General features: G+C 45.0%; 1 protein-coding gene across 1 annotated transcript in view; it reads left to right on the top strand.

Annotated features, from left to right (window-relative positions):
• Nucleotides 1-12957, top strand: part of NOS2 (nitric oxide synthase 2) — a gene marked incomplete at its 5' end in the record, with an annotated part of 43469 nt that extends 30512 nt beyond the window's left edge. Inside the window, 8 exons of the mRNA XM_081346577.1 lie at nucleotides 223-401; nucleotides 1405-1568; nucleotides 2700-2910; nucleotides 4054-4141; nucleotides 4921-5042; nucleotides 5809-5957; nucleotides 8058-8252; nucleotides 12694-12957. Coding sequence (XP_081202703.1) covers nucleotides 223-401; nucleotides 1405-1568; nucleotides 2700-2910; nucleotides 4054-4141; nucleotides 4921-5042; nucleotides 5809-5957; nucleotides 8058-8252; nucleotides 12694-12822 — 1237 coding nt within the window. The 3' untranslated portion in view covers nucleotides 12823-12957. The remainder of the gene's footprint in view (nucleotides 1-222; nucleotides 402-1404; nucleotides 1569-2699; nucleotides 2911-4053; nucleotides 4142-4920; nucleotides 5043-5808; nucleotides 5958-8057; nucleotides 8253-12693) is intronic.
• Between the last annotated feature and the right edge of the window lie 1219 nt (nucleotides 12958-14176).

The raw sequence follows: 14176 nt of genomic DNA on the forward strand, positions 1-14176 counted from the left end.
TCGCTGTATATTTTGTTAGCTTATGGAGGCTTATGGCTTATGGCTCCCCTCAACTAAAAATATAATGACATGCATTAAGGTTCAAAAGGTTTCCCATAAATGGTGTCAAACAACTCTAACGCTTCCCACATGAAGTTTGAGAAGTATCCTGTCTGTGGTTTTAATAAGGAAATCCTGTGACGGTTGACCTAAAACGGGTTTGTGTTTCCCTTTCCTTTTCAGCCGTGTTACCATGCTAATTAAACTTTCCTGTGAAACCAATCAGGAAATCCACTATCTCCCAGGAGATCATCTTGGGATCTTCCCTGAAAACCAAAAAGCTTTGGTCGATGGCATCATATCCCATGTTGCAGATGCTCCTCCATTCAATGAAATCATTAGACTGGAAGCTTGCTGTGATCGTAAGTCTGGAGTCCTCTTTCCAACTTTTTTTTTTTTGCTCTGGGATATGAGTGGATATCTTTGTAAATAAAGATGCATTTTGGCTCATGAAAGGGACAATGCATATCCATATGAATTTGGAGTGAACAAGGAAAAGAAAAGGAAACCCTTGTTATTTTAGCATTCAGCTCTTCTCCTTTTGGGCAAGAGTAGGCAGCATTTTGCTAAGGGACGCGGTGGCTCAGTGGGTTAGGACGCTGAGCTTGTCGATCTGAAGGTCGGCAGTTTGGCGGGTCGAATCCCGAGTGCCGCGTAACAGAGTGAGCGCCTGTTACTCGTCCCAGCTTCTGCCAACCTAGCAGTTCGAAAGCACGTAAAAATGCAAGTAGAAAAATAGGGGCCACTACGGTGGGAAGGTAACAGCATTCCGTGCGCCTTTGGCGTCTAGTCATGCCGGCCACATGACCACGGAGACGTCCTCGGACAAGCGCTGGCTCTTCGGCTTTGAAACGGAGATGAGCACCGGCCCCTAGAGTTGGAAACGGCTAGCACGCATGTGCGGGGGAACCTTTACCTTTAGGCAGCATTTTAGCCTTTCACCTTCCAAAGGGACCTCATGGTGAAGGGATGGCTTTTTCAGAAAGGGTGTGTGTATGTGGAATTTGGGGCTTCCTTTGTTCAATTTGGGGTGTGGCATTTTTTGCTAGCTATTTTTCCCCTGAGTAAAATAGGCGTGTTAAGTCAACTGAGAGTTTAACGCTCCTGTTTTACTACTTTCACACTCCAAAATGGGCAAGCCATTCATTACAAATTGGGCAGAATGACTCAAAGGCTCTGGAGATGAGGCGTCCCCTTGCAGGGATGAGATTGACTTCAGTTAGCAGTTCAGGTCAACAGGAAAGACTATTTTGGAAGGCAACTGGTGAGATACATTTATTTTAGACTTAGATGAAGTCTCTCCCCAGCTGATTTCTTCTCCTGACCCTTAGAATATATTGTCACCCATTTCCGCTTTCATTCCAGGTGACTACTGGACTCCTTACAAAAAGTTTCCAGCGTGTACACTGGCACAAGCTTTGATGCATTTCCTCGATGTAACCTCTCCTCCTTCTCAGCAGTTGCTAAGATCTTTTTCCCAGCTGGCAAAAGATGAAAATGAGAAGGAAAGGCTGAATCTCTTGTGTCATGTGAGTTTGGCATCAGTTACGGGCAGAGAGAAAAAAAAATTACTTGTAGAGCATGTCTCTGTTTCGTCTGCTAGCACGTGGTCAACCATGGTTGATCTCCAAAAGTTAGGCAAGGTTGGACTCAGTGCTAATACCAGTTGTTATGTATGCATGACCCACTACACAATACCAGTTTTCAACGCCTTGGTAAGACCACACTTGGAATATTGCATCCAGTTTGGGTCACCATGATATAAAAAAGATGTTGAGATTCTGGAAAGAGTACAGAGAAGAGCAACAAAGATGAATAGAGAGCTGAAGGTTAAAACATATAAGGAACGGTTGCTGGAATTGGGTATGTCTAGTTTAATAAAGAGAAGGACGAGGGGGGACATGATAGCAGTGTTCCAATATCTCAGGGGCTGCCACAAAGAAGAGGAAGTCAAGCTACTCTCCAAAGCGCCTGAAGGCAGGACAAGAAGCAATGGATGGAAACCAATCAAGGAGAGAAGCCACCTAAAACTAAGGAGAAATTTCCTGACAGTGAGAACAATTAATAATCAGTAGAATGACTTTCCTCCAGAAGCTGTGGGTGCTCCAACACTGGAGGTTTTTAAAAAGAGATTGGATGACAATTTTTTGCTTGAGCAGGGGTTGGGCAAGATAGAAGACCTCCAATGTCCCTTCCAACTCTGTTATTCTATTAGTGCTTGGGCGGGAGACCATCAGGAGATTTCATGGCTGTAGAGTAGACCATACTGGGAAGTTGAAAACATTCCAATAGCAGATCACTTTTGTCCTGCTACTAAAAAAGCTGCATTGACATGTCTGTATAGTCATGTGGATTCAAGCTCAACTCAAGAGGGGCTTTAACATAGCTGCAATAGTGCAACCCCAGCGAACTGATTAGGGATCGGTAACATAATAACTTTGTTTAGGATAGCGCGTTTTCATCTCTGGCTTTGAGTCAAATTTACGCCTATTGTAGTTATTTCTATGCTCTTTTCCTGTTTTATATTTATGTTATCCAATTTTACAGGATGCCATTATTTCTACAACAAGCTGCACCTCCATTTCGGAGGAGATATAAATATAAATCAGTGAATAAACACCAGGTACCTGAGTAGTCTATATGTTTGCTTTTCACTGTAGAATTTGGAGGAATACAACAAGTGGAAATTTTACAACAGCCCTACCATCTTGGAAGTCCTGGAGGAATTCCCATCCATCAGGATCTCAACAGCCTTTTTACTCTCTCAGCTGCCTTTACTGAAGCCCAGATATTACTCAATCAGTTCTTCGCAGGATTGGGAGCCCCAGGAACTACATTTGACTGTGGCAGTGGTGACCTATAGATCTAGAAGTAAGTGGGCTTTCTGTTCTGAAACTCCATTGGCCCTGTGTTTGCACTGATCCTTCATTAAATGTGAGAGCTGGTTTGGTCTAGTGTGGTTAAAGCAGCAGGCTAGGAATTAGGAGGCTGAGAGTTCTAGTCCCATGTTAGGCATGAAAACCCGCTGGGTAACCTTGGGCCAGTCATTTTTTTTTCTCCACCCAGCTCACCTCCCAGAGTTGATATTATGGAGAAAAATAAGAGGAGGAAGGAGTATTAACTATGTTCATCACCTTGAGTTATTTAAAAATAATAAAGCAGAATAAAAATAATTAAAAATGTCCTTTTGAACAGCTCAACAAATATTAATATCCCAAGATTATATCCTCTTTCCAGCTGTGCTAGGAATCATCCTTTCTTGGAGATGATAAAAAGTTCCTGCAACTTTTTATCATCTCCAAGAAAGAAGAGTACCGTATTTTCCGGCGTATAAGACGACTGGGCGTATAAGACGACCCCCCAACTTTTGAGGTGATTTTCATGTGTTAAAAAGTCGTCTTATACGCCGGAAAATACGGTAACTACAGGTGGCCCTCAATTTACAACCACAACCGAGCCCAAAGTTTTTGTTGCTAAGCGAGACAACTGTTGAATTTTGCCCCGTTTTACGACCTTTCTTGCCACAGTTGTTAGGTGAGTCACCGCAGCTATTAAGGTAGTAACCTGGTTGTTAAGTGAATCTTCCTCATTGACTTTGCTTGTAAGAAGGTCGCAAAAGGCGATCACATGACCCTGGGAGACTGCAACCATGATAAATATGAGTTGCCAAGCGTCTAAATTTGGATTACATGACTATGGGGATGCTAAAATGGTTGTGTGGAAAATGGTCATAAGTCACTATTTTCAGTCCCACTGCAACTTTGAATGTGCACTAAATGAGCTGATGTAAGTTGAGGACTACTTGTAGACAGAATTCTTGGGAGTCTTCTCCAAAGGGAAAGTTCAAAAGCATTAATACTCTTCTTATCCTCTGAGTAGGGCCTGCTAAAATCACCATATAGCAAAGTCTGCCTACTCTCCTATAACCTTTCTTGGGATTTCAGCTAAACCTTCTCAAAATACTTCACAAAAACATCATATGTGTGGTCTTTTTTTCTCCCCCTTTCTTCTCAGATGGAAAAGGTCCAGTGCACCATGGGGTTTGCAGTACTTGGTTGAACACGATGGACCTGAAAAAGAGAGTGCCCTGTTTTATTCGCAGGTAAAGTTGCAGATGAAAAGTAGCTGGTAACAAAAACTTGAGTTCTCAAACTGAAAAATACCTAAATGGCATCTTATGAAATATAGGTTGATTCTGTTAGGGGTGTAAAGCATATGGACTAATTTCTGAAAAGCATATGAATTAATTTCTGTAAAGCATAGGGACTAATTTCTGTGCTGTTCAAAGACCTGCAAATAGAAATTAAGATAAGGGGATGGGCTGCATCTTAGCCTTTTCTCTTAAGTGACAAGGAAAAGAAAAATAAAAACAGACCAACGAGGCCTAAACATTTCCAACTGGCATATAGGCAGCATCTATTTCAATTTACAGGTAATCTTCACTTATTAACTGCCTCATTTAGCATCCATTTGGAGTTGTAAAAAAAAAATGAAGGTGTAAAGAATCAGCTTTATCACCTCCTCACATTTACAACTGTCACATTGTACCATGGTCACATGATTGCATTTGCATGCTTCCTAAGTTCCTTGTGACATACAGAATTAATGGGGAACATGGAAATAAAATTGCAAATCAATCACATGATGTTTTGCAAAGAGGAAGTGTCATAAGTCCATGGTGGTCATGCAATTTTCTGCTTAGCGACCACAATGTTTACCAATGGAATTGCCAGTCCCAGTTGTGCTCACTAAGTGACAACTACTTAGATCTGTTTGAAAGCTAAAGAAATTAAGATACGTGACGTGTTGCAAAATAATCTGGGAAGAGGCATTAGCACTTCATGCTTCTCTAGGAGTAAGATATTTATTTGTCTTCTCTAGTGCTGCTGGATTTCGACTGCCAAAGGATCCAAGGAAACCCTGTATCCTGATTGGTCCCGGCACAGGAATTGCTCCTTTTAGAAGCTTCTGGCAACAACGACTTTTTGACTTAGAAAATAAAGGTGAGGGCTTTGCTACTTTCTGAGCGATCTGGTTGGACAAATCCACATGTAACTGAAATGGGCAGTGATTAGGGGTTGACATTATGTAACAATTAGCACTAGCAATAGCATTTAGGTTTATATGCAGTACCACTTTATAGTGCTTTACAGCCCTCTCTGAGCGGTTTACAGAGTCATCATATTGCCCCCAACAATCTGGGCCCTCATTTTACCAACCTTGGAAGGATAGCAGGCTGAGTCAACCTTGAGCTGGTCAAGATCGAACTCCTGGCAGTGAGCAGTGACTTAGCCTACAATACTGCATTCTAACAACTGTGCCACCACGGCTCTAATTAGAAATTAGACTTTCTAATTTCTTATTTGGGGGTCATGGAATACAAGCCTTACACTTTTGGAACGTCTGCTCAATTCTGTGAAGTAGATCTTGCAAAGCGAACATGTTAAGCTAAGCCTAAAGGTAAACCCCAGGTTAGTCTGAGGCAGGTTTTATGTTTCCTTCACGAGACTCGTGTTTGTGTGTCCCATTCAGAGCTGCAGTTATATCATTAAATTGTGGTTTTGCAACATGGCTTTGCGCCTTTTAGATGACACTGTGAGTTATTTCTCTTCTTTCAAAATGTGATAATGTTGCTGCATTTAAGGTCTCCTCCCCCCCAGTTCATTCTGCTGATTGGGACAATGGACTCCTTCTCTCTAGTTTAGTCACTGCAAACACTGCCTTGAGCTGCATAAGAAGCCCAATCGATTTTGGCCTTCTGGTTTATAGGGATCCAAGGAAGGGGTCTGATCCTGCTGTTTGGCTGCCGGCACTCCAACCTGGACCACCTCTATCGAGAAGAAATGGCGGAGATGCATCAGAAAGGGATTCTCCAAGAGGTCTACACAGCTTACTCCAGAGAGCCTGGGAATCCCAAAGTAAGCCTCAGTTGCCTCTTTGCCTTGGATACTTTGCTCAGAGCAGAGCACTAAATTGTATCCAGGAAGACCTGGGTTCAGTCTCTGGTCTCACTGATTAAAAAAAGGGGGAACACAAAGATAGTAAGGAAGCAGGGCGGCCAAAAGCAGTACAGTGCAGGTGGTCCTCAATTTACAACAGTTCATTTGGTGACCGTTCAAAGTTACAAGGGCGCTGAAAAAAATGACTTACGGCCATTTTTCACGCTTCCGACCATTGCAGCATCCCCGTGGTCACGTGATCAAAAGTCAGATGCTTGTCAACCGACTCGTATTTATGATGATTGCTGTGTCACCTTGGGGACCTTCTAGCAAGCATAGATCAACTTGTTAACAACTGTGTTACTAACTTAACAGCTGCAGTGATTCACTGAACAACTGTGGCAAGAAATTTCGTTGTTCTGTATGGGACAATCAGGGCTTTTTTCCTCATAGAACGCTCAGAACGGAGTTCCGGCACCTTTTTTGGATGGAACCTTGTAGGGTAGGCAAGGCGGGTTGTATGACATGTGTGAGTTCCGGCACCTTTTTCTTTTACAAAAAAAGCACTGCGGACAATGACAATAAAGATTATTGTATCGTATCGTAAAGATCGTAAACTAGGACAAAACTCACCTAACAAATGTCTCACTTAGCAACAGAAATGTTGGGCTCAATTGCCGTAAGTTGAGGACTACGTGTACATAATCTTTATCTTCTCTACCTAAGTAACCTCATCAGTGCAAGTGTGTATGGCAGCAAACCCCACACTTGCTTGCAGTGATGAACGTACTTAGTTGGGTCAGGAAAATTCTGCAAGCAAACAACCAACTTCCAAGAGCACCAAGAACTTCACAGGTCAACTCTGAGCTACAAAAACTCTCTTCTAATAGTATATACGTTATGGGTGTCATACTCTAAAATACTGGGATTCTACTAGTTATTTGTCCCAACTGTGGCATAGATTATCTAACTACTTGGTGATAGATACCCTAGTGCAGGGCTTTTCAACCAGTGGTACGGGTACCACCTGTGGTACATTGGCACCTGGCAGGTGGTACGCAACCATCCTAGAAAAGTGGTAGCAGGGGAGAGGAATGAGCTGAACCGGTGGCAGCACCACACAAGCCTGAGCAAGAGATGCCTGGAGCTGCAGGGCTGTCAGGGCTCAGCGGAAGCACCAGGATCAGCACCAGGCTCCAGCTGGAGCTCGGCGCTGATCCTAGCAGTTCTGAGCCCAGAAGAAGCACCGACCAGCTGGAATGTTGCAGCATCTCCAGGGTCTTGTGATTTACATTCAGATGCTTGGCAACTGATTCATATTTATGACGATCACAGTGTCCCAGGGTCATGTGAAGTGCCCAAAACCTGCTGCAACCACCCAGCAGACGGGGGGAATAAAAACCAAGCACCCCCCACCCCACCCCCGCTGCCAATCCTCAACAGAAATGCTCACAACAATGAAAACCTCGGACAGGAGGAAGAGCACCGCCAGGCAGGCAGGCAGGTGTCTTGCTCAGCTGTGGCTTGGGGGGCACTTTTTCCAGTGCCATTGTAACTTCGAACAGTCACTAAGCGAACTGCTGTAAGTCGAGGACTACCTGTACTGCATCACTTTTTTCCTTTGGGGGGGGCATCAAGTTTTTGACACCTTGCTAGGCAACTAGTGGTACTCGGATGTTGCCATATCCTAAAAGTGGTACAATGGGTGAAAAGGTTGAAAAGCCCTGCCCTAGTGCCTTCAAAATGTTTTGAAGTACTCTTCAACTTTCTCCTTCCCTTCTCTTCTTCCTTCCTTTTGGAGTGTAAGTTTATTAGTCTTTAAAAAAAACAAAAAACAAGAATGATTCACTTGTCATTTGCTCTGCTCTAAAAAGCTTTGTAGCCAAAGCACTCCGCTTCCATGCCTCCAACAGATAAATGAATCTCATAATCCTGGCCACCAGCCTCGCTGGGGAGGGCTAATGGGAACTGCAAGCCCAAAACCTCTGGCAAGCAGCAGACTAATTATCCAGCTTATTAAGTGATTAAATACTGCCGCTCTCTTAGAAAAAAAATCTGAATGATGTGCAAATGGTTCAGGTTTATGTGCAGGATCTCCTTCAGAACGAATTAGGAGCAGAGGTGTACAGGCTTCTCCATGAAGAAGAGGGACACCTGTATGTCTGTGGCGACATCCTCATGGCCAGCGAAGTGGCTAAGACTTTAAAGGAGATGTTTGCAAAGAAGCTGAACTTAGCCGAAGAGGAAGCCGAGGACTACTGTTTTCAGCTGAAGGTATGACCCATTTCCATTTGGTTGGCTGCCAAACTCAATCCTAAACCTAATTAGCATTGTAAACGTGGTCTATATGGAATGGGCTAAAATCACACAGACGCGCACACACACACACACACACACACACACACGGTGAAAGTTCTCAACTCATGTCTTGGCATCTGGGGTCATCCAGGCTTTTGGAATTTCTCAACAAAAGGGGCCTGAATTGATTATTTGGTTGAATGACTTTAGGAATGATCCACGTGGGCAAGGAAGTGTCTTCAAGGGACACAAATGCCACTCACTGTAGGCTGCGGGAAGCCTTAGGAAGTTGGCAACCTTTGCTTTTTAGATAGGCTTTCCAAGTTCAGACCCTGAAAATATGGTGAACTCTAATCTCCGCCATCTCCCAAATTGTTGTCCAGCACACTGGATTAAGGAGTGGCATGGTGGCTCAGCAGTTAAGAAGTCAACTGGAAAGTTTGGCAGCCCAGGTTCGAGACCCAAATGCTACGCAATAGGCTGAACTCCTGTTCTCGCCCAACCCCAGCTCCTGCCCAACCTAACAGTTCAAACACATGTAAATACGAGTAGATAAATAGGTACCCCTTTGGTGGGAAGGTAACAATGCACTGTGACCTCATGCTGGCCACATGACGGAGAGCACTGGCACAATGGCCTTGAAATGAAGATGACCACCACCCCCTATATTTGGCAATGACTAGTGCAGGGGTGTTAAACGGCCGGCCCACAGGCCAGACGCACTGTGCAGAAGCCGTGCCCACCCCATTGCCAGCAATGGCAAAACTGTCCCGATACGTTGCACAATGTCACATGATGTCACAAGTTTGACATGTCTGGACTAGTGGAATAAAATCTGCAGGGACGCCTTTACCTTACCTTTACTCTGGATTAGAGAAGATTATTTTAAGGGTGAGCTTAATTCCCATTTCAGAATCGACTAGTTCTATCTTCTCCACTCCTGTGGCTTTTGGCTATATTATGAAGTATCTCTAATTCTGCAAAATTCTGGGGACAGACCACAAAGTTTAATCTAAATGCAAATTATACTGTGACCGTTAACTTTTCGGTTACTTTTCTTGTCAACTATTTAATTCTTTACAAATATATTGCCCCCCTCATTTTTCAGCTCTTTTTCATTCACCTTTGTACCATTGATTTCAATTTTATCACACTTATAATAGCCTGAACTACCTTGGATTAAGAATATCAGGATGGAAGTGTTTAAAACGAAATACATGGGTTCTGCAGGTATCTACATGTGTTTATGGTGTTCAGTTTGATGACTGGAATTATTATTAGTTTAGTTTAGTTTAGTTTTATTAAATTTTTATACCGCCCTTCTCCCGAAGGACTCAGGGCGGTGAACAGGGCATATAATAAAAATACAAAAATACAAAAGTTAAAATAGAATTAAATTAATGCCCAAAATAAAACAATAAAATATACAAATATTTAAAACCCTAAATTAACTCCCCATCAGGCCAGGCCAGCTTGTTCGAATAAGTGGGTCTTTAACCCGCGCCGGAAGGAGCGGAGATCCGGTGCCATCCGGAGCTCAACCGGCAGTTGATTCCACAGAGCCGGGGCGCCCACAGAGAAGGCCCTCCCCCTGGGGGCCACCAGCCGGCATTCTCTGACCGGAGGCACCCTGAGGAGGCCCTCTCTGTGGGAACGCACAGGGCGGAGGGGAGTTGACGCCGGCAGCAGGTGGTCCCCGAGGTATTCCGGACCCATGCCATGTAAGGACTTAAAAACCATCACTAAGAACTTGAACCTCACCCGGAAGACAACTGGTAACCAATGCAGCTCGCGGAGCAAAGGTGTAACATGGGAGTACCGGGAAACTCCCAAGACAACTCTCGCGGCCGCATTCTGTACCAGTTGGAGCCTCCGAGTGGTCTTCAAGGGAAGCCCCATGTAGAGAGCATTGCAGTAGTCAAGACGAGAGGTCACGAGCGCATGAGTGACCGTACACAAGGCCTCCCGGTCTAGATAGGGCCGCAGCTGATGCACCAGGCGAACCTGAGCGAAAGCCCCCCTAGTCACGGCTACTATATGATCTTCTAAGGTAAGCCGCGAATCTAGGAGGACTCCCAAGTTGCGCGCCCTATCCACGGGGGGTAAAGACTCACCCCCCATAAAAAGAGATGGAACATTTTGAATGTCCCGGGATGCCGGAATGTACAGCCACTCAGTCTTGTCAGGGTTGAGTTGAAGTCTGTTCCTCCCCATCCAGACCCGAACCGCCTCCAGGCAACGGGACATCACAGCGAGGGCATCACTGGGGTGGTTTGGGGTCGAAATAAAAAGTTGGGTATCATCAGCATATTGATGATACCCAACTCCAAAACCATGAATGATCTCACCCAGCGGTTTCATGTAGATGTTGAACAGGAGAGGCGAGAGAACCGACCCCTGAGGAACTCCACAAACAAGAGACGTAGGGGCCGATCTCTGCCCCCCTGCCAACACCGACTGCGAACGTCCCAGGAGATAGGAGGAGAACCACCGAAGAACCGTGCCTCCCACTCCCAATCCCCTGAGACGCCGCAGCAGGATACCATGGTCGATGGTATCGAAAGCCGCTGAGAGGTCTAATAGGACTAGGACAGAGGAACATCCCCTATCCCGAGCCCTCCAGAGATCATTCACCAGAGCGACCAATGCCGTCTCCGTGCTGTACCCGGGCCTGAAACCCGATTGGTACGGATCCAGATAATCCGCTTCATCCAGGACCAGAGGGAGCTGATGCGCCACCACACTCTCAACAACCTTCGCAAGAAAGCGAAGGTTGGAGACTGGACGAAAGTTGTTCAACACAGCTGGGTCCAAGGCTGGCTTCTTGAGGAGGGGTCTCACCACCGCCTCCTTCAAGACGGTGGGGAAATTACCCTCACTCAAAGAAGCAGATATCACCGCCTGGAACCAGCCTCGTGTCCTCTCCCTAGCTGCATAAACCAGCCAGGAAGGGCACGGGTCCAATAAACATGTGGTGGAGCTCAGCCTCCCCATAATCCTGTCCACTTCATCAGGGGTCACAGAATCAAACTCCTCCCAGATAACATTGACAAGACCGCCCGTGTCCTGATCGTCAGACTCTGCCCAGCTGGAGTCCAGACCGGTCCGAATCCGAGCGATTTTATCCGACAGATGCTGACCAAACTCCTCGGCACGACCCTGCAAGGGATCCCCCCTCACCTCCTGATTAAGAAGTGAGCGAGTCACCCTAAACAGGGTGACCGGGCGATTATCTGCGGACGCGATGAGGGCGGAGAAGTAATTACACCTCGCCGCCCTCATCGCTGCGAGATAAGACCTAATATAGGTTATGGTTTGCTGCATAGCCAGTTAGATGTTTAGACTGAATCTGGCCTTTTTCTCCCCCTATAGAATCCTTCCAAGGACTTGGGATAGGCAGATGTTGCTGCTTGATAGTGTTAACGAAATCATTGCAGGATGTAAGCTGTTCCAGCTAATGCTACCTTTTGCAATTGACTGATGGTGATTTTGTCAGTGCTGCCCAAATGCAGAGAAAGGGCAGAAGTCTTGGACCCCAGACCTCAGAATGAGCAGGAGAGACCCATAAGGCTAACTAATTCAGAAGTGATGATGGGTTCTGCCAGTGTAGGCCCCACTCTGTAACCAAGCTGGCTAAGATAACCTTGGAGCTGGTGATGAGGACTTATTTAGATACCAATCCTGGGTATCTCAATTTATTTACTGAATAAATTGAATAACGTATTTATAGAATATTTTTCCCAATTTAACAACTGAGTTTGCATTGAAGGGGTATCCACAGCGAATGATCAAAATCTGCAAGATGAAAGGCAAGTAGCTGCAATCCAAGCATTACCCATTTTTACAGGCATGTAATAAAGGGACATATGGGACACGGTGGCTCAGTGGGTTAGGATGCTGAGCTTGCCAATCAGAAGATCGGCAGTTTGGTGAGTCGAATCCCGAGCGCCGCATAACAGAGTGAGCACCTGTTACTCGTCCCAGCTTCTGCCAACCTAGCAGTTCGAAAGCACGTAAAAATGCAAGTAGAAAAATAGGGACCACTACGGTGGGAAGGTAACAGCGCTCCGTGCGCCTTTGGCGTCCAGTCATGCCGGCCACATGACCACGGAGACATCCTCGGACAAGCGCTGGCTCTTCGGCTTTGAAACGGAGATGAGCACCGGCCCCTAGAGTCGGAAACGACTAGCACGCATGTGCGGGGGAACCTCTACCTTTACCTAATAAAGGGACATGGTTTGGATCATGGCATTGCACCCACTACCAGCCAGATTTTGACCCTCTCTATGAATGCTGCCGGTCTGAACAATTTGTGTTTTAACGGAGTCCTTCCATCCATGCCTCTATTTAAAATTCAAGAGGAATTATACTAAAACAATTCTACCTATTCTTAACTTTTCTTGTTTTGTTTTTACAGAGGCAGAAACGCTACAAAGAGGACATATTTGGAGCAACGTTTCCAAAGGAGAACCAAAGAAACATGGAAGAAATGAAAGCTGAAAGACCCATGAAAGTCTTGGAATCTCAAGCCCAGCTAAAACTTTAGCTGTAACCTCACACTTAGGCCTTCCTTAGCCTCAACAGGGGTCCCCGAGTATTGCTTTTGCAGCAGTATCTGCCAACGTGGACCAATTAAGCAGGATTTGCACCACAAAAACCTAATAGTTTGGGTTTTGGACAAAACACTACATACTGTACTATTTTATTTAATTATATATTTAATTCTTTTAGACTACGTATATTTTATTGGAACTTTTGTACCGATCAGTCTTTATGATATTATTATTTAAATCCCATTCTTGGACAAAGGGGCAGCTTTTGCGGGCTGTTTTCACCCTGCTTTTGAGTGTTCAGAAGAGCAAAGGCTAACCTCATTTAAAACCAAAAATTGGAACCGCTTACAGGTGCTTTCACAGGGGCATCTGTGAGGAGGATAAAAGCCAATCAAGATGACAAGAGTAATCACATGACTGCGTGCACATCACACCTAAAAAGGGGCAGGCAATACTTGTGCCATTGCACTTGCCATCTTGACTTTTCTGACTTCCTCTACGGATGCTCCTGGCCTTCCATATGTGCCTGAGACATTGCTATTGGAGGTCATATTTTCTAGGCACATAAAGTTACAGGGAAGGAAGTGATCATAGCTATGTTGCTAGGGACCTCCTTCTTCCCAGGGCTAAGAGAAAGAGACTGGCTGAAGTTCACCCAGCAGACTTTGTCCCCAAGGCAGGGCTAGCACTCACAGTCTCCCAGTTGTTAGCCAGTGCTATAACCATTACACCAAGCTGGCTCTCAACACATCACAACGCAATTTCACATTCCAATAGCACGCAAATGTTTTCTTCCCCCCCGCTCCATCCCCAGTATGTTACGGTTGTGACTGAGTCTACTCTTTGGGAATTTCAACGTGCCCAGCATTTGCTGAGATGGATTTGGTATTGATGATCCTAATCTTAAATAAGACCTCTGTCCCAAATGATGGACTACTGATTGTCCCACCCTGAATGTTCTTGCCCTTTCTTGCCCTTCTGAAGGAGCCGGTCTCTTATCAGCACAGGGCAAATAAAATCAGATCATCTGACTTGGAAGATGTTTTTGTCTCACATCTTGGGGGAACTGGGAAAGATCAATGTGAGGGAGAGAACTATGCAACAAGACTTGAATAAACCATTTGTGAGTTCCTCACTGGCACTATTCCTTCATTTTTCTGCTTGGTTGACTGAGTAAACGTTAAAGAAATAATTGTCCCTCTTTGTCACAGATTAGCAGAATTCTCCAGTCATTCTGTTAGTGTTCTCAGCGCTCTGCATCCGATGTCAAGAGCTAAATTGCTGAAGAACCAACTCCAATTTTTAATTGATCCACATCCTGATAAATTTGGAGCTTCTTTTGGCAGA

This window comes from Vipera berus (assembly GCF_964194415.1).
Source record: "Vipera berus genome assembly, chromosome: 1".
NCBI classification, from domain to species: domain Eukaryota; kingdom Metazoa; phylum Chordata; class Lepidosauria; order Squamata; family Viperidae; genus Vipera; species Vipera berus.